The following is a 26319-nucleotide window of genomic DNA, read 5'->3' as shown; positions in this document are numbered from 1 at the left end:
CCCTCAGTGCAGATGTTTTTCAGGGTGTTTTGAACACCTAATACAGTCAAGGTTAGTCTCTTGTCTAAACATTATTAATGTACATAGGCAGAAAACAGGGAAGAGAGGAGGAAACATTCACCGCAGGAAGAAGCATTCCTTAATATGCTGTAAACACCTTTTCTGGTGTACATAAATATATATATTACTGGCAGAAATCTGCAGGATATCAAAATCCATTTTTAGCTAGGTAAATATTTTTTCAATAGAAATCTATATAAATACATGTACCCTAAGCACGCTCTAAGTATCTTCTTCTTTATCTGTCTTTGAAAACAAAATGAACAACATTTTAATGTAAGATGCTAGAAGCATAGTTATTTGGAGCAGGCAATAGCAAGCGCAATAGGGTTACTGAGTAACTATTTTCCCCTCAGACCCTGTAAGAGGGAGAGAAAAAAGAGAAAACAGAAACAGCTTAACTCACCAAAAATCAAACCACTGCATTGCCCTCTTAGCCACTGAATGTTTTGGGATGTAAGACCGAAGATTACATCAGTACAGTAAAGGCTCCCTGCTCTCTCTACAATCACAAGCTGTACACTATGCAAAAAAAAAAAAAAAAAAAAAAAAAAAAGCGCAGCTTTACCCCAGCATCACAGCCAGTAAAAGTCAGAACAGGTAGAGAGGTATAGAAAACAGGGAGAGAGAGGGAAGGGTTAAAGGCATTATCGCAGCCATTAGAGGGAAAAGTTGAAGCAATACAAGCACAGTAGACTTCTTTCTCCCCCCCCCCCTCCCCCTCCCCCCCGCCTTCTTTCCCCCACTCCCCTCTTCCCAAGCTGGATCAGTGTGTAGGGAGGGCAGTCATCACGCCATCCTGAGCAGCGAGAGCTGACGTTGGACGAAGCTGCCAGGTAGCTGAAAAAAGGCACAGAAGGCAGCTGATACCCACTTTTCAACGTGGTTTTTTTTTTTTTTTAGTCTGAATCTGGACTTCAAGCAACACAGCGCCTGAGACAGCTCATCTGAACCACACTGTATTGCAATACTCGCTCTTCCCAAAGAAAAAGACTCCACTGAGTAGCAGAATGCTGCCAGTGTCGCAGCTGGGGCTACAATACAGAGCCTTTTTGTAACATTTTAAAATATCTTTCTGTTCATATATTTAGAGATACATACATATACTCATTTATCAATTCTTCCTTTTTTGAGGGTACCTTTGGCTTTTGTTACCCTGATGTGACTTCTTCTTCGTCTTGGAATGATGGGGATCTTTCTAGCTTATGTTGGATTCATTTTCTTTTCAGTTATGTATATTCAACAAGGACTTTCTACCCAAGGTAAGATCACTTATTATCAAATACGTGTGTGTGTTTTTCTGGGCTAAAACAGACTGAGAACAGGATTTGGGGGGGGGGGGGGGGCGGGAAGATGGACAAGGAAGAATAGAGTAAAAAGAAGAAAAACAACCACAATGGATAGGACATGAGGACACCAAGCATCAGGTTTACACTTAGCTTAAAAATTGTCTGTAAACAGGAACAGAAGTGAGAAGTTTCCCCATAGTGGGAATAAAACAGGCTTCCTTTACTTGATTGCAAAGAGGGAAATAACAGACACCTTGCAGAAGAGTAAAGGGGTGTTTGTGAATGGACATACATGTGTTTGGGTTGTGCATGTTTGTATATATGCATGTATAGATACAATAAACACCTACCCGTGCATGCATAATTATTGCATTCAGACCAAGTACTGGATGGCTAAATCTATTGCCTCCCTTAAAATATTGCAGTCTCCTTTCGTGCTGCGTCCCCTTTCTTCTCCTGTTATCCTGCAATCCTCAGAGTCAGACCTTCATTTCGATTCTATGTGTATTCCTGCCCCCCCCCCAAAAAAAAAAAAAAAAGGGGGAGAAAAAGACAAAATCGACTTCTTTGAAGACCTCCCCCCCACACCCCCGTCGCCTCCCTCCCTCCTCGCCGAAAGGCGCGCCTTGCATTTCAAGCAGCCCCGGCGCTGCAGGAACCGGTTGTTTGGGACCTCGAGGCTGCGGCGACGCTGTCAGCACCATGGACAGATCGCGCGGGGACGCCCCCTGCGCCCGCTGCCCGCTGCCCCCCCCGCCCCGCGCTGCCCGCTGCCTGCTGCCCCCGCCCGCCGTCCCCTGCTCCCTGCCCGCCGCCCTCCGCTCCTTGCCCGCCGCCCCCCGTCCCCTGCTCCCTGCCCGCTGTTCCCTGCCGGCAGCTCCCCGCCAGCTTTGCGAGCCTTTGCCGGGCTGCGCTTGGAGGTGCGATCAGGGAGAACGCTGGCAGTATTCCTCTCCGCATCCCCACACCACTCACACGCACTGACCAGGAGGGGAGGGAACGAACAAACAAAGACAAAAACCAAAACAAACTTACAAGCCCCGAATACGCAAAATGCACGGTCCTTTTGTCAGTTTAACTCGGTGACTAGCAATCGCTGACTGGGGGGGGTCAGGGGGGCCAGAAGAAGGGACACCGTGAAATATCAGGCTAGTAGCTTTGCTAAGTATCTGTCGCCAAGCACAAATGCAAGGGGAAAAATAAGTAACACTGGCTGAGCGTATTGCTAAATTATCCCACCAATTCCACGTTAGCTAGAAAGACTGGATAAAGAGAGAGAAAGAGGGGAGGAGACAATGAGCAATATTTCCTTCGCATCATAATATGCTCTAGTCACTCTGTAACAATGCATAACAGAAAGCAACATTGCAGGGTCTTTCCAAATTTTCCTCTTCTTGAAACACAAGTTTTATTTATTACATAGTTTGTCTGTAGTCCTCCTCACTTGACTATCATGTTTCATTATGTTGCACAATTTTAAAGTGAGTTACAGGAAACGATGAGAAGGAAGTAAAGACTGAGACTTAAAGAAATACTGGTGCCCTGGACCATGTCCATCAGGATTAGTTTTTAAACCTAGCAGCGGTACACTGAAATGGGCAGATCCTGTTTGTTAAAGGACTGGGATACAAAGGTAAAGATTAGTTCTAGGAAGTGTCTGCCAGGGCTGAGAAACAGACGATGTGTTGCTTCTTGGTCTGATTATGCAAGCAGAGGTTCTCAGAAAGAGTAACGAACTCAGGTAAAGCCTTCAAAATGGGCATGTTGATGATAGGTGGTAACCCACACCTCAGAAGAGCGCCCATTCCAACCGCCGCTCCAGCCAGCTGTGGAAGGTTTAACAATTCGCACGTCTCCAACTCAGCCCTGTGAAATACAATAAATCAGGCTGGGTTTTTTTCTCTCTTCCAAATTGGTCTTGCACAAAATCCCTCAGTGAGTCTTGGTGAAATACTGCATTCTGCCCAAGGGTATTTGGACCTAATTACATGAAACTTTACTAGCCCATGGGAGCAAGCAGGGGGGTTTATAGCATTTCTCATGAGCAGAGCTTAGAGTGTAAAGAAGGTGAATTTGTGCATAAGGGAGGAAAGGCATACTTGGGTGTGAGAGAGACTGGGGGAGATGTAATGTGCAGGAAAACTGGAAAATCAGAAAAGGAGGAGAATAAGGAAAAAAACCAGATTAATTAAAAAAGAAAAAAAGAGAGAGGCAGAAGGAAAAAGGCAACATGAAAAGCGGAGAATAAAAAATGAGTATGTAACAGGAGATCTCAACATATTATGCATTTGTTTTGCAGCAAAATTCACTGAGTTTCCCCGAAATGTCACGGCCACTGAAGGGCAGAATGTGGAGATGTCTTGTGCTTTCCAAAGTGGCTCCGCATCGGTGTACCTTGAAATCCAGTGGTGGTTTCTGCGGGCGGCTGAGGACCAAGAGGCTGCAGCTGAGGTGACAGGCACTCAGGTACTGATCCTCTGCCATGGGGTCCCCAAAGCACCCGGGAATGCCACGGGGGGGGGAGGACTGAGAGGAAGGGAGGGAAGGAGAGACGGCGCGGGGGGCGGGAGGGGGAGGGAGGTTCTGGATCTCCTCAGGGACTTAATTTTGACCATGAAATAACAGTGCAGGAACCCGCAGAGAAAAATGCCCGCCTCAAGGGATGGTGCCTTTGGTGCCTGTCACTCTCAGGATGCAGCTAGGGACGTTCACAAAACCACACAGATATCCAAAGCGTAAATTTCTAAATTTTTTTTCTTTTTTTTTTTCTCTCTCTCATTTTCCCTTTGGAAAGCAGCTGTTCAGAGACTGCTCCTTGTGGGAATTTTTTATTTCCCAAATGGCAGGATCCTACACGTGCCCTCCAATTTACAGCTGGTGCAGTCGAGTTGGGAACCCTAACTTTGCATGCAGCTGCCACAGGAGGGCACACGCTTGCGGGGGCCGGGGAGCAGGGGGGAACCAATGCCCTAAAGAAGCAAAAAAAAATAAATCAGACAACAACGCAATTCCGAGCGGGACAGAGGAGGCCAGGTCCACTTACAGGGCCATCCAGGGAAGCTCGTCCCCTCCTCCGCTGCCACCTCCGCACCGGTCTCGGCGTTCAGCCGCCCCGAAAAGACGCCCACGCGAGTCGGGCGGGTGGGGGGCGGCAGGTCCGTAGGGCGATGCCCCTCTGCCACGCTTTGGGGGTGCCTCCCGGCCCCTGCCGGCTCTCCCCGCCGCGGCCCGCAGGTGGCACACGCGGCGCGCCGCTCCACGGGCTCGGCGGCGGGGAGCGGAGGGCCGGGGGCCGGCGACCCACGGCGCGCTCCTTTCCCTGCAGGTGGAGCTCCTGCCCGAGCGGGACCTGGACAGCGACGGCACGAAGATCAGCGTAAGTGGCGCCGCACGGCGCGGGCAGCCCCCGCCGGCCCGGCGGGTCCTTCCCCAGCCAGAGCCCACCCCGGGCGCTGCCGGCGGCCGCCTCGGAGCAGGCACGGCCGGGTGCGGCGAGGCTGTTCTCCGCACCCCCCCCCCACCCCCGCCAATCCCTTCCCCGTCCGCACCGGGAGCTGAAGCGGGCAGGCGGCCGGCAGCCCGCGGCTCCTTCCTCGCCGGCCCCGGCAGAGGGTGCCCGGACAGCCCTGCCCCACGCAGCCTACACCCCTGGGGACCCCTGGGCACGAAGGCATCGGCAAGCGAGGCCCAGGCAGTAGACCTTCCGGCAGACTCTGTTTCCACCCCGTGAAGGAGTCAGCCTGCGCCCATACTTTTACCTCTTGTTTTCATTTACCCTGGGCGTCTGCTGAATCTGCCTTAGTGCTCCAAAGCTGGTTTTAAGGGTGAAATTTGGCCGTGAAGCTGCACTTTCCTTCAGTGGGGTGTGCAACTATTTAAATGGGTGCTTTCCCAGGTTCATATCCGCTGGCAGAAAAAAAGCTTAGGAAGTCTTTGAACAAGACTTCCCTGTTGGGAGTGATCTCCACTCTTGGCCACTGAGACTCTGTCTTAGGAAAGTGGGGTTCTGACACCAAAGTTACCAATCTGCCGTTTGGAGATTAAACCAGAATGTTGTCTCAACAAAATTGTGAGCAGCATTGCTCCAGCCCTTGTCCAGGGAAAGGATGCGTCCTCAGCAGACCCATATCCTTTCTGAGTCGGGCACAGCCACAGCCCCTGACCTTGGAAGAGTTCGGACCCTCCTCCCTCAGCATCCCAAGAAATGTATGGTGGGGGTGTCATGGTGTGGTGCTCACTGCAGGGCAAAGACACAGATACTTAGCAGATACTGCAGAATGAGTATTCCTTATGGGCCCAAAGGGGTTTTCCCTTTCTAAGACACAACCCCTTCAGAAGTGCTTTTTAGCTGCAGCGAAGGCTCTAAGTACCAGCAAAGCTTAAAACAGCAACAGATAGAGGTGAATCATTTCTGTTAAATCCTTTGCTGTGCTGCTCTTTGATGCCTACAGATAACTAACCAAGTAATTACATCAGGTCAAAGTGCAGCTAGGTATAGCTGAAGGGCATTTATAAATGAGAATTCAGATACATTATATTTAAAATGATACATATTCTAACCATACTTACATTTCCTATGATACTTCTCACCATACGCTATAAATGATTTGTGTCATGGACTGTATCTTCAGTTACATTTGTAGACTGTCTTACAAATGAGGCCCACATATGGTCTTTGTATACTATTCCACTAGACATAGTGCTAGCAGCCAATTTATTCCTTATCAATACTGACTTATTCAAAATCCCCATAGTAATCCATAAGATCTGTGACACAGTATAGGCTGTAAAGCTTGTCCCATCTTTCAAGTTAAAAATCTCTTTCTCTCATTATGTATGATACTAATTCACAATGGGGTATTCATACAGTGGTTTTATAAGCTTGCATAAAACGTTTTATATTTGCAATAAAAAAAAAAGTCAACATTAGGTTGACAGTCTAAATACACTTGTTACAAATGTAGCCTTCCTTTTTTTCTTTCTTGAAGACACACACAGAGTCTCCATTAGTACTACTGGAAAGTATCTTCATGAAGAGGACAGCAAACTTTTAAGTGCATTTAGTAAATTCTTTAAAGAAATGGTAAAATATACTAAATTGTTTTTAAACTGTGCTGAAATACACCAGTTCCATTGATTTAAAATGATAATTAGGCATAAATTGAAAACATGCATACATGGTGGCAGCAACAATTTCTAAATTTCAAATGCAAAACCCAAAACAAATTCTGTTTTTCATTAGTGCTATGCAACACTGTTAACTTTGCAGATATTGCATAGGAGCAAATGAAGGCAGAATATGACGTACAGATCCTTTTTCCATTCATTTGAAACTTCTTCAATCCTTTTGCTGAATATGAGCTGTTCAGTAGAGATATATTATTATTGAATATGGTTTAAATAACTATCCAGCACTTTCTGTGTAATTAATATTGCATATGTTATGGCTGAAAGTATGCAATCCATACTTTCAACTCAGTTTGCCGAGTATAAGTTCAGAGCTGGATACAACACAACAGGCTGTAAAGTCCATCCAGTACCTTAAAGCAATAATGTATTCACAAGTATTGCTCTTCAATTTATCAAGCAGGCAGAATAAGTGCTTTGCCAACACTGGTGACTACAGCATGCCAAGCTATCAGAAGCAATGTGGTGTATAATCACCAATAACGTGCCTAGTTTCAATCTAACCAATCTCCATTTTTGTGATCTACCATATATTCATCACCCTAATGTTTCCTCATTGCCTGTCATTGATATGACACAAAGCAACATTTGCAAGCGTGTTTATGTAATGGTGAAAGTAAACCAGGTTCAGGAGTTCTTCAAGGCTGAAGTTTTCTGTCCCACTGCATCCCTTTTAACTGGCTTCCTGTGGGGCAACAGATATTAATCCAGACAGAGAGTAATAGACAATTAATTAAATACAAATTCTCTAAAGTGATGAACATACAGAAAGGAATCTGTGTTACCTTTCCTAATGCATCTTAATACCTATCACACATTTCTGCATAATTTACTCATGTGTGTTTTAATTACGTGAGACAAAAATATGTTATGTTACCCTCAGATATTAAAAGCAATTAAAAACAAATCAGGAGTCTTATTTTAGCTGACAACTTTTAAAACTGTCTTGAATATGTGCTACTTGAATATGTGCTGCAGAAATGATATATGACTTCTAATAAGTACAAACTTATATAATGAGACAAAAGGAACTACCCGACACAAGATGTCTTCTTATGGTTAATAAACAAAAAATACCAAAGGTTTGGACATGCCTGAAGGAGACAAATTGAATGTCAAATATGCAGTTTCAATGTAGTGAAGAGTACAAGATAATCTAATAAATTGTTATTAAAGTTGTTCAAATATTGGCAAACATCTCCAACAAAATTGTTAATGTACTAGTTCAAAAACTGAATTATTCAATAAAGCCAACTAACTGGAAAGGTTTAACCAGTGAAGTGCACAGATACAAGGTTTATGTAAGGAAGCTCACTAAGAATGTTCATGATCTTATGCAATTAATTGGAATGAGCACGGTTGTTTGGGTTGTTTGTCTGAGGCGAATTAGCATTTCAGAGCAAACCATCTAAACAGTTTTGGAAAGAAGATGTCAGACATCCTTATAGATACAAATAATCATACTCATCCTTGATGCAATTTCCCTGCAGTAAGCACAATCACACCCCTGATTAATTTGGCACTTGACTTCTCTGAACAGGCTCTACATCGGTAGAGTCTTCCGAGAGAAAGAATAATACCTGACAACATGTTTGTTTGTTTGTTTGTTTTCCTGGCAAATTTGCAGACAGTGAAAGTACAAGGGAATGATATCTCCCACAAGCTGCAGATTTCAAAAGTGAGGAAAAAGGATGAAGGCTTGTATGAGTGCAGGGTGACCGATGCCAACTATGGAGACCTTCAGGAATACAAGGCCCAGGCATTTCTCAAAGTCAATGCTAACAGCCACTCTCGGCGAATGCAAGCCTTTGAGGCATCTCCAATGTGGTTGCAAGACATGAAACCTCGCAAAAACATCTCAGCAGCTGTTCCAAGTAGCATCCATAACTCTGCCAATCAGCGTGTGCGTGCCACCTCCAGCCCTGAAGCAGCAGCCAAAATTCCCAAACAAAGTCCACAATCAGGTATGGTAAAGCATTTTGAGCTTTCATTTGATTGCTTACCAGCATGTAAAAGGAGGGTAACTCAACAAGGTAACCACGAATTGTGACTAGGAAGAGTGTGGTGCTCATTTATTCCTCTTTCTTTCTGGCTCTATTCCTCCTGCTATCTCCTTACTTCCTAAAAGCTGAAGAATAAGTTTCTGGGCAGAAGAAGCAAAAAACCTTAAATTCCTATACGTGGATTTTATATCTACAGTTTTTATCCACCTCAGGCTAGCTCTCTAATCAAAGCTTAGCTTTCCCTGTAGTGTGTGTGGAGAGAGAGGGGCATGTCAGTGACTGACTCATCTCATTTTAAGATGGCTGTGCATGATAAATTAAATAAAACACCCATCCAGAATTGTTTCTTCCTAAGTTAATTTACACCAGTCACCTAACTTTTATATCTCTAACATTTGGTGAAATTAATCGACTTTTAATATCAATCCTATTTTCATAAGGAACTTGACTTCTAAATCTAAGCAGACTTTAGATACACCAGATTGTTTCTCCGTTGTGTAGGCTTTAGAAAGACCATGGGTTTGTCAGAGAATGTGGGTTTGTCATCTTCGGCTGCTTGACCATTGGCTTTGAATCAAGCGTTAAAATGGCAATGCCTCAACTGTCTGTCACGTAGAAATTAGCATACTACATATTTTGTTTGGGAGATTTTGTACAGCACTGTATAAATAACCTATAAATGATATAAGTCTTCATTTTCTACATTAATACAGTAAAATTCACAGTTATGTAAAGGTACATGAATATACAGGAGGTGCAGCTGTTGACCACTGTTTAATGGCAATAGAGAGATGGACAGGATAAAAAATTGACACATTGTAAATGACCAAAAATCCTCTGGAAAACAAAGTGTACAAGTTTAAAGGTTTCTGCGTTACTTCTGTTTACACTGAGGGCCCAATGTAAGGCAGGAGATCACCACCTAGCTTAAAATATATAATGGAAGCTAACCTACCTTGTTCTGATGCATCATTTTTCTGCTAGCAAATGCCATGTCATCAAAACCAAAACTGGGAATGCAAGAAATTTCACAGCACACCTATCATGAAATTACTTTCATCTTATAGGCGTACTACTAGAAAAACATTTTGATAAGGAAAATACATTTCATTACAGATTGGAACAATATGATTATTCATATGAAAATTCTTATTGCTGTTAGAAAAGATGATGCACATACTATGACCATTTTACCTCTGTATACATTTTTTAAAATTTATTTAAAAGTTACATTCAGTTCTCTTTCCCTGAAATGGAGCCGCTTTCATTTTTTAGCTCTTCCAAAAAATGTTTAAGCTGTTAGAAGAAAATAAATATTTCAATTGATTTAAAATCATCATTCTACCATGGCTTTCCTTTCAGAGAAATGTATATACTGCTTATTTTCCGTTGGACTCATACATTTCAAAGTAGCAGACTTGTCCATAAAGTGAAAACTCTGGTTTCTGTTCAGTTCTATGTGAAATTAATTAAAATACTCACAAGTTTATGAAATATATAGCTACAGACTACACTTCATTGCAGCCAAAGTGTGCACACAACAGCTAATCCACTAAATCACTTTGGGTATATAATTGAATCTATAATATTGTTTGTGTCTTTAGTCCCAGCAATGTCTTGCCTGATTACTGGACATTTGTTATTTGAGAGCTAGTAGGTTATTACATGGAAAAGTCCCTGAAAAAAAAATAGAAAAACTAAATTTCTAATTTTTTCCTTGAGCAAAGACTACTGCAGATCAAGTACAGACAATCTCAATCATAAATAATTTAAAAATTAAACAGATTAAAATATAATTTAATTTATTAATTTATTTGTTTTATGGTGAAGCACAGATTAATGCTGTATTCATCAGAGGTGAAATTCATCTACTGAAGAAACAAAGAAAGTACCAAGAATCCATATTAGGCTTAATTTCAATTTAACAGTCAATTGCTACACAGTAATTACTGGTGATATTTTTGATGAACATCAGTTTAACTCTTGAGAACCAAGATTTACTTTCCTTTACTTGAGAAAATCTGGGCCTGATTTTCCAGCTATGGTGTGATTTGGATTTTCACTCCATTTTACAGTCACTCTAAACCAACAGAAATACCCACGGGAGCACAAGGCAGTGGGTGTTTTTAGCTCTATGTAACTTTGAGGAGCAGCTTCAGGAGAGGAAGGAGAGACGTAGAATCATAGAATCATAGAATCATCAAGGTTGGAAAAGACCCTTAAGATCATCGAGTCCAACCGACATCAGTTGCGAGACCTCAGAAAAGCAGAAAGGGGATGTCATAGACAGTAATAGACTTTCTCGTTATGATATCAAATCAACACAGTCTCGTTGTACTGTCAAATGAGAAACTCTTCCTTTCTTCAGCATCATGCTAACTATATATACGTGCACAAAACTGCTGTGTGATTATGTGTAAGCAATGTGTCCATCCAGCCTAGAACTCAGAAACACGGTTGAATACAAATTTGTCATTATTAACCACGTGTTTGTATTAGAAAGACATAGGGGGTGATTGTGATGTGTTTGTTCATGCGAGTAATACATTGACTTCAGCAATACTGTTTGAAGAGAGAAGTACTATTAACCATAGGTAATCGTATCAAATATTCTCCAATATTAGAGAGCCGGTGCATAGTTACTGGCAAGCAATAAATTTTACTGCCATGCTCAGAGACTATTGCGAAATACATTTACAGCAGAGTAAGAATATCCGTGATAACTATGAGGGAGCTATATAGCCAGGGCTGACAAATTAAAGTGATATGAGGTCCATTCAGCATTTTGCGCTGCTCTGAAAAATGCTATGTGAGTGTAAAAAAGATATTTGTTATTGTTAGTGTAAAGGAGACTCAATATAGGAAGAAAGCTAAAGAGAACATCTCTCACAGTCTTCAGATAATATACTGAGAAGCACTAAACATTTACCTCAAAGTCAAAAAAGTCAGGAAAGCAAAAGTCAAAGCTAACACAGCTTGACCCTTTCATTTCATATTCATAGGCTGCAGCAAATGAAGTAAGCTATCACAGCTTAACAGGAATCTGAGTAATTTGACAGACATATCTGCATATATCTAGAAAATGTCCTACGTAGGTGGAGTGACAGACATTTTTTTTTCTGCATAATTCATAACAACATATCTTAGTCCAAAGATAAAAGTACAGAGTTATCACAGAGCCTTGTAACTCTAAGCAATGTTACAATTAACTGAGGTCCAAGAGATGCGATGAATTCAGGCAAAAGGAAGCTAAATAATCTACATGCTGCACCAAATCTTATTGTTTCATGGATATAAATCTAGACAAGCTCTTCTACCTGCATTCAAGTTGCCCAATATTTATAGCAACACAAAGGGCTGCAGAATTAGATGTCCTGCAAATGTGTATATCCCCCAAACTCTTCCTGTTCTGCCAATGCTCTGTTAAAGCACTCAAAGCCATTAGTTGCTTTTCATACTCAAGAAGATAAGGCTCAGAGGACTCAAGAGGTAATAGCTACAAATGAAGCAGTGACGTTAGGTCCATTTTCTGACTGCTTACATACAGACTCTGCACATTTCCAGCAACTTTTTGTTCTTTCCTGAAGTAACAAATTCAACTATTGACCTAACTACATGCCAAAACTGTTCCTGTGATGATGACAGAGTTGCAGTGAGTGACTTGAAAAGGAGCATAAAGGAGAAGATGGTCCTTACCTAAGACAGAACGACCTTGATTCTTGGCATCATAAACCACACTGAGAAGCTGATCATCAGGCGTGAATGCAAAAGAAGAGGATGAAAACATATCTCTTCAGTCTGTTGATACTGATAAACTGATGACATTCCTTCCAGCCTCCATTTTTATCTACAGAATCCAGGAATCTTTTATTATCAACCAATTTTAAACACAAATTTTATGTCCAATTTGGAATCTTCTGGAATATAAACCAACTTCTGTGTTGTTTCTTTTTTCTTTTATTTTACATCTCCTCTTAAAGTGAAGGGACAAAAAGTCTGCTCTAGCCTCCAAGGCGAGAGACAACATTACTGCTTTCTTCACTAAGAAAAAGACTTTGGCTTTTGCAGCTCCTGTTTTAGAAACTGTGAGTACCCATAAGGCTGGGAGGCAGTAATCATTACTGTGATTGTTGCACAGCAAAATGTCAAGTCTCTGTTTCCTTAGGACTACGTTAAAGCAAAAGCCAAATGAGAGTTTTGTTCTTCTTGTTCTGAACCTTATTCAGCCATTCTCAGAAATTCTTGCAAAAAGATGGTGCAAGGACTGTCCCATTTTACACCTCTGTTTACTCTCTGTTTTTACTTGAAACTTACACTTTGGTTCTCTCTTCCTTAAACTAAGCTATTCCACTTTTTTAGCTTCTCTGAAATAATGGAATAAATTCTAACTATGTTAATTGATGTAGCCCTATTAGCCAGTTAGTTGTTGACCTTGAAACTGTAAGCGTTTTCTGAGAAGTGCTAATCTGCTCCAAATAACTTCATTGACAAAGCAAGGTCTTAACAGCAGCTAAACCCCTTTTTTTTAGGCCAGGATTTCCAATGCAGAATGAACTCACTACTGCCCTACACTTCTTTTAAAAAACCCATATCTTAATTTCTTATATGTGCATATTTACTGACAGAACCAAATGCATACAAGTATTTAAACTCCTGTTCCTAGTGCTTAGTCCAACTGAACCCAGTGATAAACAAACTGTTTTCGGTGGATCTGCAGTTCTAACTCCCGTCACAAGCAAAATGATGTCTGCTTTTTGTAACCATCCCTCACTGCCATTGGCAATTGCTGATACTACACCACTGTCACCTTTCAATTAATTTCTATTCCTTTTACAAAAACACAGGTTCAGGAACTAAGAAGAGAAAGCACTTGCCAAACAATGTGTGTTAATTTTTGTTGTTCTACAAGATTTAGCATCCCACATGCCCATGCCAGACTGAGTACTGCATATGCTTAGTTGCAAACATATCCTCTCTGAAATCAGAGCTATTATTTTCATCCTTAGTTATGCCCATGGTTAAGCACTAATACTGAATCATAGAAGAAAATCATGGTCTTTTCAGATTTGTTGAGATAATAATGGATTCTGTCCTTAAACATATGATATCTCCACTGTAAACATATTCCTGTAAAAGTGATGGTGTTTGGAAAGAAATGTTAAATAACCTTAGCTAATCACAAGCAGGGGTAAGAGGGAATTTCAGAAAGCTGGTAATGGCAGATTAGAAACGGCCTACTACAGGAAAGGGGACTCCATGGCAGATTTCCATTTTTATTATTCAGACATAGCCTGGACTACTCTTGAGCAGTTGCTTTTTCAGATAACGTACAGGTTAGATGCATGAAAACATGGAAAACTGCCTTTGGATGTTGTACTATGTATTTGCCTCCTATGAAGCCAATCCAGAAACAGTGAGGACAGACACAGCACGAACTAAATGCACAGAGTCTAAGAAACTCATTTTGCCCTTTCTCCATCTACATTGTTGTTTATCTACATACACGTATACTGAAATCTTTCCTATTCTTTTAGTAACCTTACCAGTATATTTTGCTGTCCATCTGCAATTGCTGTGTATGTATCTCTTCCTTTTAGCTATTTAAAAATGAACCTTTCAGACTCTCCTCATCTTTAGAACAGAACTGATATATAAAGATCTGGTAGAGGACCCCACAGGAGTTCCCTGAGTAGCAGAATCACAGTCATTCTGTTTTACATGCCTGATATAACTTTCTTTGGTAATTAACCACTGGAAAGATTGCAGATGGGCCACACAGTTAGTAAAAAAAAGAGAAGAAAAGGAAGTAAGAAAAGAAAAACAGGGGGGGAAAGCTGTTTATGAGTTGTTTGTCAGCTCACTCAAATTGCTTTTCATTGCTACACAATCAGGCAGCTTGCACTGGGTCATCAGAGATTGCAGCATATGTGACAGGGACTGCTTTTGAAATAACTGATGGGATTGTCTTGCTTCAGAACACAACCCATTTGTTACTTGACACATATGCAGCAAAGCAGAGGACATTTTCGCTTGTTTCAGATGAGAAGCAGGAATTTTCCCGTCTATAGTGCCCTAATTCATTATGAAAATCCTTTGCATCACTTAAAATTAAAAAGAATGGGTAGAATTATCTACTGCTTGGAATGGGTAAAACTCTGCTGAAGCCAAAAGAATGCCATTCATTTACAATAGCAAAAAATTTGGCTCAAGCATGAGGATGAAGATGAATTCTCTTCTACTCATAAAATGAGAGTGAATTATAAGAAGCTTTACCCAGCTTGTACCACCTAAAGAAATTTAGAACAGTGAAGCTGTCTGGGAGCAGAATGAAGGGAAGGAAAATACCTGAAAACTGCTATTTTCAGCTCATTCAGATTCAGGGAGGGGGCATTCTTCATGGTGGGTTTTATTGCTTCAGGTTTTTTGTGTGTTTTTTCTTTAACTTTGATCAACTTTCTTCTAGTGTTTATCTTTGAAACCTTAGGCCAGACTAGCTAGAAAGCTCAAAGCTCTCAATATTTTCTTATTTTCTGGACAGGGATTTTCTATTTGATTAAATAATTCATGAGCTTCAAAGATATTCCAGACACATAACCTTCTTTACAGCTACAGTAATAATCAATTAATACTGCTTTGCTGATGATAAAGCTGGATGTCATTTGAAGAGCAGCTAATGATCTTTCCACTGGCCTTGTGAAGAGAAGAGTCTGGCCCAAACCCTTCATTTTACCTTATCGTAAGGAAGTTGCCATCATACTTTTTGGCAGTGCAACTTGCTATCCTGTCTGTGTATGGGTGTTCCAGTCTGATCCACCTCACTGAAGTCTGTTCCCCCACCTGATGACAAATGCTACTGTCTTGGAACAAAGCTGCCTAATGTGCTGAGAAGAATAAAAATGTGAAAGTTAACTGCCACAGACAGCATTCCCAGTGCTTCATACATATGATCTGTGTGTTCATCAGCAGCAACAAAAATACAGATAGCAAACCTGGATGCTACTTCTGCTGCCAGTCCTATTTCTACTGCTGTTATTCCCTCAGCTGATGCTGTTTCCTGTGACACTGACTGAGGCTTTTGGCTGCCAAATCAGGGCCATAGGGCTATAATGACTATAGAAGTGACTTCTACATGACTACAGAAGATGGTGTGTCCACCTCCAGTTCAATCTGTGCAACTGAAAAAACAGTTAAAAGGGAAAGATGTTTTGTCAAGGAACAATAATAAATCAATTATGAAGCCAAGAACTAGCAGTAGGTCTCACAGAGAGCTAGACGTTCAGATGGTGCAAAGCCCTTTAGTAGAATAATACTGTTTGAGCATATGGCTACGTAGCATTGTGCTGTCTGAAACTCTGCCAAAATAACAGGTCGATTACCTATTTTGTGCTCTGTTGAATTATGCACATGCATACAATATGTACTGATCAGTGACCATCTTATACCTAAAGAATCTTTGAATAACGATGAATGACGTTTCACGATTATGATTGATCCTACATCTCAGACCTGTTACAAGAAAGGTAAAAAAATCTGAAATAAAAGTAGAAAAAATCAACAATATAGAATGTGAAGGAGATAGAATTAATACATGATTCAGCACAAACACTTCAAGCTTCATTTTCACAATCCACCATTTTTGAACTAGTGCACTGTGGTTGTAGGGGTGATAACGTTGTATTTTTTTTTATTTGTATCACAGTAATAGCAAGGGTGAAGGCTTTGACTTGTGAACTCTGATTTAGCTCTTACAGTTTAAAATGTTGCCACCCAAAGTCTCTGTCTTGCCCCAATCAGAAGTTATTGCCCCAAACTTGGATGGCAGAAGGAAATAGGTGCCTGCTCCTCAGCTTTCCCAATTCACAGTGTTGAGCATTAAATTAAGCCTCTATGACAGCTGATAAGCTAAAACATTGGGTTGTTAAATTGAGATAGATGAAGAGATGGCATGGGGTTTGCTTGTATCACTCCTACTATTGGGGATTTAATTTCCATAAGAGGGGGAGGTAGAGAGATGGAGGCACTATCATCTTAAACTGCTCCAGCTAAAACCATTAAGAGCTCATGAGTCATAGCCCTTAGACAGAGGTATGTTCTGTTAGTCAGAGGCATTGTTCTAGTCTCTATAACAACTGCATTACCCACCAGGCAAACAAAGGATCAGAAGAATGGTCCCTGCCTCAAAACACTTACCATCTAGGAATCAGACAGAAGAAAACAGACTCATCCAGTCAGATTGGTACAGATAAATGGGAGCTTAGTTGAGTTCCATGAAAATAGCTCTTATATAAATGATATAAATAGAAGGAGATCAGGCTGACTGTATGTCAAACATAAGCCTAAGCAATGTCAGGTGTGAAAAGCAAGAAAAGGGTTTGAATATCTCATGCTGAAATATTTACAAAGAATTATAATTTTCCTTCTGTCTATGTTATAATAACCCTCTTTGTATATGTTTTTCTTGGTATGACAGTGCTGTTGAAGATGATAGAGTAATATTAAGTATCATCTCACTTAAGATTTTTTTCTGATAGATGAAAGGATGAACAGGATGCAAAAAGCACAGAGGAAAAAGACGAGTTCAATTCTATTTTTCTTCAAATAAAACTCTTGTTGCGACTTTATGGTATCTTTCAGAAATGGCTCTGTTAACAGTTTAATTACAATGTGGGATATATCAAATATACACACATTTATACATATTACAAAAATGCTGAGCAATTTGTGCTGGAGCCATGTTTAGTTACAACAGCAGAAGCCAATTACTAACAAAAGAGTCAATTCAAGAAGAATGTTTTATTAACAGCCTAAGTTCCTGCTTTCATTCAGGATGGGGCATAACTACATGCAAGTAAATGGATGAGGATGGGTTACCCCAGGATAGTCACAAAAAACTGCATTTTCTTTGGAATCAGCCATTTCACACAGACAAATAGAAATGCACTGGTTTATATATTTTCCTGTCACACATTAAAAAAAAGTGTAAGACATTTTATATCCATGGTTTTCAGGGATAGGATGAGAGAGAAAGGTGCCCAGTGCTGATAAGAGCAGTCATAAAGCATGCTGCCAGTGGTTTTCAAACAATGCCAATTAACTAATTTAGGGCCCGCATTTGCTTGAGCTTGCCCCCATCCCCCTCAGCTTTTAACTGTTGCAATGGGCACTGGATATTGGACTGCTTCTCACACTAGTTTTTTTTAAATAGCTAACACCGATGTTTCACAGACTATTTGCAAACACCTCTCTTAGCAACCTTTTCCCCAAAAAGTACTCTCTAACTGAAATAGAAACAGCTGAAGTCAATGCATTACCTATACATGTGAAGATATAGTCAATGATGTAAAGGAAAAAAAAAAACCAAAACAACACAAACAAAAAAACTTTAAAACTTTGCAGGCTCAAACACCAACTCTAAGGAGGAAGAGAATTAGTATATCTGCTGCAAATGGCTGATGCCTTTAACATTTGTGACACAGAGCCCCAGGTAGGCAGAATGTCATTCTCCTAAGAAAAGAAAGTCAGTCAGGGAAGTTTGAGTATCAAGGCAAAAAAACTTCCATGATATAATAAATATATAGTGATGGATGTAGTCATAGTTGTACAGCCACTAAACAATTCAGACACATCAAGAACTCGCTAAGTCCTTGGCTGAACACATTAAATTTGAAGTAGCTGAGCACTAAAAAATTTTAAGCTGCTAGAAGGAGGAATATGCTTCTGGGTATATCTAAAGCTGAAAGCTGTGTGCCACAATCATTAGTTGTGTTCAAAAATCATTTTGACTCTGACACGCTCTACCCCACATATCACCTGCAGAGACAATTCATCTACACTTCATTTCACTGAATGAGTATGTAGCTTACTGCTACTTTACTACTCTAAACTTGCTTATGAGAGTATCACATGAAAATGCTAGGGAAATTAAAATTTCAGAAGCTGAATTTTTGATGAGATAGTCTGTCCAGATAGCTAGACTCACTTTCAGACCAAAACAGCCTAAATAAATTTCCAAGAAGCATAAGCATTTGAACAAAACTTAGGATCACTGCTACAAAAATGAATGGCACTCATGAAGCCAATGCAAAACTGTATGAGGATTTCCTAATCATGCTAGTATGTAAAATATTATTCAGTCCTACACTACTTATTAACACAATTTAAACACAGCTACATATTAAAACAGAAGGAAATGCACTGATGAGAATGGAAGTTGTGAATTACAGGATAAAGCACATAGGAGAGAGCAAAAATTACACTAGATGTGGACTAAGCCAACTACACTGTCCAGTTCGTCATCCTGAAAAACTGTGTTCAAACTCAACAGTGATTTTTGGCTATTTTCATCAGAACAGTATGAAAATCTATAAATGTTGATGCATTTCCCATTTCAGTTATATGTTTAGGCATCTCACCCCTCCCTCCTGCCTGTTCAGGGTAAAAGGATGAAACGGTCATATCATTTTGATGATCTCATTTTCGTCTTTGAGAATGACATTAGAGATCATTTTGGCTTCTTCATAGTGCGTGATGCCCCAATTAGGAAGCCTGGTTCTAGTCAAGGGGTTAAAGAATGAGATGAACAAGAGCACTGTTTGAAGAATTAAAAAGAAAAACATGGCTATCAGATATGTTGCAGAGGAAGAACAAGATTTAAATTTTTCCCTAGGTATGGGTTGATGTAAGGAGTGATGTTGAAAGTGGCCTGAATGTAAAATTCCGTGTTTGTTCACACCAGTGTACCCATAATTCTACTTCTGTCCATCTTGGTATTATGAAATTGCAGAAGTCATTCAAAGTCCCACCCTTCTTTCTTTCTCCCTTCATACTGCTATCTATTTTCCTTTCATAGATTTACTATGGCTTGTTCTGGACCACTGCCTGAAGCCAAATATCATTTTACTACATACTACCTATATTTGAAGTCTCCTCAAGTTTTTCCTCACCCAAGTACTTCCATCTCAAGTTTGCATTAGAACGTGGCTTTAGGTGTAGCTGGCAGCAAGTTAAAGGCTGTGACCTACCTTAGCCCAGAAAGAGCTCCAGGAGTTATTGTGGCTCAAACCTCTGGCAGAATTCTCACCTCTACTCAAGGTTGGAAAGCTGTCACTTTCTTTTGCCCCATGACAGGACTGAACACCTCTGTTCGCCTGGGCACCTTACCTAGTGAAAGCTAGGGAATAACCATCCATCTAGGATCCCATCCCTCTTCCTCACCTGCTCTTCTGGGCATCACTGGCAGAAAAGGAACACACAGCAGATGAATAGAGCTACACACTGGGTGCAAAATCTAAGTAGACTTCATGGAAATTCAATACATAGCCTATTCTAAATTTCCATCAATTTGGAATCAGTAGTTTTCTTCCAAAATGCAAAAAAAATCAGAAATTCAGAACTTTTCTTCTGGTGTGTGTAAGATGAATTCATTTGCCCTATGTGGTATGTTTGCTCAAGACAGTGATGAGTGATTCACACTATTTTAGGCTGACTACTGTACAGCCAAAGGAGAAAGACGGACTGGAAACCTAGGCAAAAGTATCAACATTAGGAGGCTTGAATACAATGCTGACTGCTCATCTTTTGTCATTCAGTTCCCCAAAATCAGGCACAGTGATTGAACCTTGAAATACACATGAGAAGTAATTCACCGGAGGAGAGAAAGAGGGACTTCATGTTTGTGGAAGGGAAGTTTCTTTCCTGAGTATGGATATATATATTTCAGCAGTATAGGAGTGCTATAGGTAACTGTGATTTCTGCAATTCAGAGCAATAAAAATGATAGCAATTGGCAGGCCAGAGAGGAAGAATCTATTTATTTAAAACCTGTGTGAGACGTATTCAAATAAAACTTCAAATAAAATCAACCATACTTGGTTTCACCTATCTTTATGGATGTAAAACTGCAAACATCTTCTAATAAATCTTATGGTTCGTTAATATCCCCAGTAAAATTAAGGCAGGTGTTTCATTAACTTTTACTTACTTTACATGGAAATAATGCAAAATTATGATTTCATGTGGTTTCAACTGGGGCTGACAAGAAAGCTGTTTCAAATCTAACACTATAAAGCAAAGTCGAGTGTTGCAAAACAGCAAATCAGGCACTTAAAGGTGGAAAATATCAGCACAAATTCCTGAAAAATGAAGCTTCCAAGGTTTCAACACCTTTGTGATTTCAGAAACCAGTAGTACAACAAAATTAACTCATATTCAGCACAAGCTTAATACATATCCCCATATATATGCAGGGATAGTTTGGCATCATGTAATACATACAGAGAATCCAGGATGAACTTTTGTGTGACTGGCTATATTTCTCCTGTACTGGTCAGCACAAAACCAGAACTCTGCTCAGGCGTTAGTCTTCCCTTGTGACCAGTGGCTTACTAATTAAATAAAACTCAAGGATACCCTCACTAAACTTATATGTTTAGTAAATATTAAAGCATTGCTGTTGAATTCACAGATTTGTTCTGTTATTTATATGATGATACAATACTCATTGTAAGCTTAACTGTAAGAATCCAGTTTTCAGAGGCTCTGACAGGTACTGAGGCTCAGAGTGAAGGAGGCTATTACATCCCAGAGACCTCCCAAACCTTAGCAAGCACAAGGAGTGCCAAACTTGCTAAACTTCAACTCTTGCAGATGCAAACTGCTTGAGATCCAAGGTGGTTAACCATGTAAGGTACTCTTACAAATAGGGGGTGGTAAAACTGTAGGGCCTGAGGCAGCTGCTTAGTTTACAAATCAGTGTTTTGTCCAGTTGTGAAAAATAAATGGGCAAAATTATGAAACCAACATTTGCTTTTCTTTGCTTGTGTCCCAAAATCCCGTGTGTTTTTACACAAATTTTATCTAATCAATACCTTAGTAAAAGCAAGGGATTATAGTCATTCAGGCATGCAATGAGTTTTTTGATCATTTAGGGTTTACTAACAATTTATAACTTCTGCTGGCTTTATTTTATACTTAGATGCTCTAAAATTAATCTCATTAACAGAACAAAATTAATGCTTAGCTATTTGATCCATACACCATGAGTCATGAAATATGGCTCAGCATTTGTGACAGAGATTATTTTATTATGTTAAACACTAAGATCACAATTATTTATCACTATTGTTTTCTCTCTGCTTTCCGAGCATTTAAGTAAACCATATATTTGAATAAATCACAGTTCCAAAGAGTTTAATGGCATTACCTAGTCTTTCGTGCTGTTGCATAGAAACTTATCTCATGATCCCATACCTTTGGTAATAAAGCATTTGTTTACAGAAGAAGGCTAAGTATTTCATGGACATTTGCTCTTTTGTTTGTATATCGGTGGCAGGAAACAAAAGACAAGACATCAGCATTTACATCTCACAGGAAGAATTTAATTGCATCCCAGGGGCTGATAGGTCAAAACATGAGAATCACTGACCCACACATCAAGTAGAGTTTAACTAATAACGTAGAAATAATTTATGTGTACATACTACCATTCTTCTTCCACCTTCTTATATTACTGTGCTCACAGTTCCAGTGATACTGTTTAAGTCCTGGTCAGAACCCTATGCCAAAAACACATCTGCATGAAAACTCTGAATTTGGATATTCTGTATTTTCGAGACATTTGGATTCTGATCTGTACTTCACCTCTGACTTAAGTCTAAAAATAGTGAAACTAAACCTCTGATTTAAACTCCCTATGACTTTTAGATTTGCAGTCAAAATGGAAATTTCTGACTACTTCTGGTCACTTATCTTTTATCAAGATGGAAACCAAAATAATAGAATATGAACAAATATCACAAAATAGAAAAAGGAAAAAAATCTAAAAAGGCTGCTTTTGGGTTTCTATGTTATTATTCTACATTTGCAGCTCTCACCGTTCCAAAATCTGAAGAAATACTTGGGTTCATGAGAGAACAAATACAGTTCTTTTACACATCTCCAGAAAAAAAAGAAACCTGAGTATATTTAAACTCGAATTGTATTTCATAAAAAATCACTGAAACGATGAGAGTGCACCTAATAGTCGTATATGTCACTGTATATTGCAGGTCAATTTTATTAGGGGTGATATATTACTGAAAATGTGTCAGTTTGGGTTAGACAGCATTTTGGAAACTATTGAGCCAATAAGTACAGACCTGATATGACATTAGGATATGCTAATCAGTTCCCAACACCATGCAGAGGGGAGTGTTTATGACAGTGATTTGCAACAATTCTAACAGCCTCTTTCTTCACCTAGAAGCTGAAATTTTTTTAGTTGTATTTCCCCTAATTTTTTCTCATGTGTTCAGTATTGCTTTAGCTTGTACTTACTGCATGTACTCTAACCTAAATCCCTTGTGAGATAAAGAAAAACAAACTTGCTGTTTACAGAAGAACATGCATGTAGAACATGTGATATGAATTGGAGGGAGGTCATGATTTATACAGAGCCTGAACATTATAAATAAAAATATTATTATGTGTATGCAATATATGACCCCTAATTCGGGGATCTACAGATTGTCATATTGCAAAAAGCAAAACAAAACTGAAAGAATGCTTTGCCTGCAAATATTATGGTGCTGCTTTCCTCACTGTGAAACAGTTTAAGTCAAATGTATTTTGTATCATACTGTTTCTCTTCCACACATTACAGCTTTCAAATTCTCAAATGATAATGCCATTAATCGTTAAAAAAGCTCTTTCAAAAATTATCCATGAGACTTTTCTAAGTATTTATCCTTATTTGCATTGTACCTATTTTGTGCAGAGGAAATGTATCTCCAAAAACCACTTTAGAATTGTCTGGAGCAGTGTATTTCTCTAGTTCAATCAAAAAAAAAAAATTCAATGGAATAAAATGAGTGAAAATAACTCAATGAAATGATCTAACACTAACAAAGGCTCTAACTAAGTTCTGCTAAACTAGTTAGGGATAGAAAAGCCTTTATAAAAATCTATCAAGTGACAAATTTTGCATCTTATATAAAAGAGAGAAAGCCATGCTGCAATAAAACCAAAACCAGAAACTGAACTTGACTCTTGGGCGCAAGCTTGTAAATACTATCTGTATGAGAACAACCCACAGGAAGAAGTTACAGCAAATTTGCTTGGGTGTTTGCTTGTTCCTAATACAGAACAAGTGTTTTGAGGAGCCCAGCAAACTACTTCAGTGTAGTACAGGTAGGCTAGAATTCTCAGATGGGAAAGAGAAAAGTAGGCTTCCCACTCCTGTCTACGTTCAGTAGGAACTAAGCTCAGAATTCCCTTGGACTTCTTTGAAAATCTTAGTAATGTCTTTGAGACATGTTTCCATTTAAAAGTTAATATTAATTTAGAAATTGAGTTCACACATGGATAATTGAAATATCACTGTTACTTAGAGGCTCTTGTGTATGCGACAGGACTAAGAGTCTTCTATGGCAACTACTATGTATGCAACATCTCACACTATGTATTTACAAAAAGAAGCAGTGTTCAGAGATCTGGGGTTTAGTTTAACCCCCTTTTTTGAAGGGAAAAATTTACAGAAGACAGGAACAGAAATACTTCTTGCTACACTTATAAACATAACAGATACAGTGAAAAGTTTTACTGATAAACTGAAAACTTTAAAAAATGAGCATTTGCCTTGAGTTCTTCTTGCTTTCATTGTGTATATTCTTGATGAGAAGATAAATGTGTGTTTTGGGGCTGCAATGGAATCCAGCATTCAGTTTAATATTAAATTTGTTGCAAAAATAGCTTATACATAATTAATATATTTTTTAAAAATAACCACTTATTGAAAGTCCAGCATTATTGTGGACTGCTTATAACACCATTATTACTTTGTTATAGAATTGATGCCTGTAACCATCGATAATATTAATCCTTTTCAAGTATACAACACAGCTATAAAATCTATTAATCACGCTTTAGCCTGTTATAATGTGAACTTTTATTTATAGTGTAACCAAATTAAATTTATGATTTTCACCTCAAGTAATATGTTTCATATTCTGAATGTAATTCTTTATGATATAGGGAGTTATCAAACGCTGAGACTTGGTATGTAAGACATCTAAATACTCATGTGCTTGGTGTGCAAATATTTTGGTCTAATTAGTCTAGTTCTGAATGTTTTTATTCTGATAACGTACTTAAAATATAAAGTCATGTTTTTAGAAATAAGGATATGTACCATTGTTTTCATAGTCTTTTAAAAAGAAAAAAAAATCTGGGAAAATATAATTTCTCAAAAATAAATACACCAAACCTTTTAGCATTCTGTTTCCCCCTTGTAAATAGCACAGCCATTTGCCAGTATCTCCTCTGTTTTACAAGAAAACACTCTTTAGCCACTAGCTGACTTTTTTGTTAGCAGTCAATGATGTGATGCTGGAAATGATTTTGTAAAGAACACTCCGAGGTTGAAGGTGTTTGGGTTTGTTCCTCTTGGTATATGGTTTCACTGGCTAACATTGTTTAAAAAGACAGATGAGAAACAAAAGCAAAGCAAAACAAAAAAACCTCCCTGGGACTGAAATACTTTGTATGTGTTGTTATTTGCAGTGCATGCCAAGACATTCATGGGCACCAGAGCCAACCTGGCGAGCTAATTAAATATATAAATGTATGTGTTTAAAACAGCCTTATAAGGAGCATTGGAAATCTGCAAGATGAGCGAATATCTTATAACTTCTTCCGCAGGTGCGAGGATAGCTACAAGCCATGGACTTTCTGTCCTGCTTCTTGTTTGTGGCTTTGTGAAGGGTGCTTTGCTTTAATCTAAAAGTGCTGACTTTTTCCAATATCACTTTCTCTTCTTAAAGCAAAGAGCAAATCGCCTGTAAAATCCACGGAGCGGACAGCAAAGTTGACCCTAACCTCCAACCACCACTCTGCACCCAATGTACTCTAAATCTCTACACAAGGAGCACCTTCTTCAGGAAGTACAAACAAAAATATTAAATAAATAATATAAATAAATAAATATTATAAAAAGAAGAGGATACCACGTTTTCTTGATATATCTTATTTTCTTTGACGTATCACTGATCTTTTATTTGAAGAGAACTGGTGTGATGTAATCAAATGTTTTGTAACAGCAAGACCTAGTTTCCTTTTCTTTTGGCAAGGAGAAGCCTCATCCTTGACTTCTCAGGGGTTGGCCTGCAAGTCATCAGTATTACAGAATTAACTATGGATGACATTTGGTTTCCTACGCTGAAAGAACCGTTCCAGCATGGAAGCAAACAGAGGCCAAATAATGAAACAAAACATAGTGATTTAACATCGGCCTTTTTTTTTTTTTTTTTTTTTTTTTTTTTTTTTTTGCATGAGGAATAGGGAGGAGAAAAGAAATTTTATAAAGCAGTTAAGCAGACTAGAGGACGTTGTTTCTGGAAAACAACGGAGGATATTTTTATTTTGAGTTGTTTGGGTTTTTTTTATTATTCTTTTCCCCTGTGGGGCTTTTTCCCTGTCTTTTTTTGTCTGTTTCTTGTTCAATTGTGGCAATTACTGACTTAGGCCAACCCCTGATGACTGCGTGGAGGTTTATATATATACATCTTTTTTTTTTTTGTGTGCGTTCTATATTTCAGTGTGTTTTCTCTAATTTTGCAACTCCTGTATATGCAAAACTAACTTAAATTCTGTAAATTGCTTACAGTCTGTGTGATATAAATTCAGAGTAGACATACTTTGGTCCTCATGCAAGACGGTTTTTAATATTATCTATATGTCGTGCCACCAATAGACATCTTTATTTTCTTTTTTTGACAATACATCACTTTTTAGTTTGTAATTCAGTA

At 39.2% G+C, this 26319-nt stretch overlaps 1 protein-coding gene across 2 annotated transcripts; it reads left to right on the top strand.

The window, feature by feature from the left end:
• Positions 1 to 1243: 1243 nt before the first annotated feature.
• Positions 1244 to 25424, top strand: VSTM2A (V-set and transmembrane domain containing 2A; the record flags this gene model as incomplete). Of its 2 annotated transcripts, none has more annotated exons than XM_082321992.1 (5): positions 1244 to 1322; positions 3649 to 3815; positions 4675 to 4725; positions 8164 to 8500; positions 25336 to 25424. In XM_082321992.1, the coding sequence occupies 5 exons, from the start codon at positions 1244 to 1246 to the stop codon at positions 25422 to 25424; spliced, it is 723 nt and encodes a 240-aa protein (XP_082178118.1). The 2 variants fall into 2 exon arrangements, with proteins under 2 accessions (XP_082178118.1, XP_082178119.1); XM_082321993.1 differs by lacking the exon at positions 25336 to 25424 and adding an exon at positions 25214 to 25290.
• Positions 25425 to 26319: the final 895 nt, after the last annotated feature.

This window comes from Platalea leucorodia (assembly GCF_965183815.1).
Source record: "Platalea leucorodia genome assembly, chromosome: 1".
Classification (NCBI taxonomy): Eukaryota; Metazoa; Chordata; class Aves; order Pelecaniformes; family Threskiornithidae; genus Platalea; species Platalea leucorodia.
The sequence above is the reverse complement of the archived record's forward strand: the minus strand, read 5'-3'. Positions and strand labels throughout refer to the sequence as shown.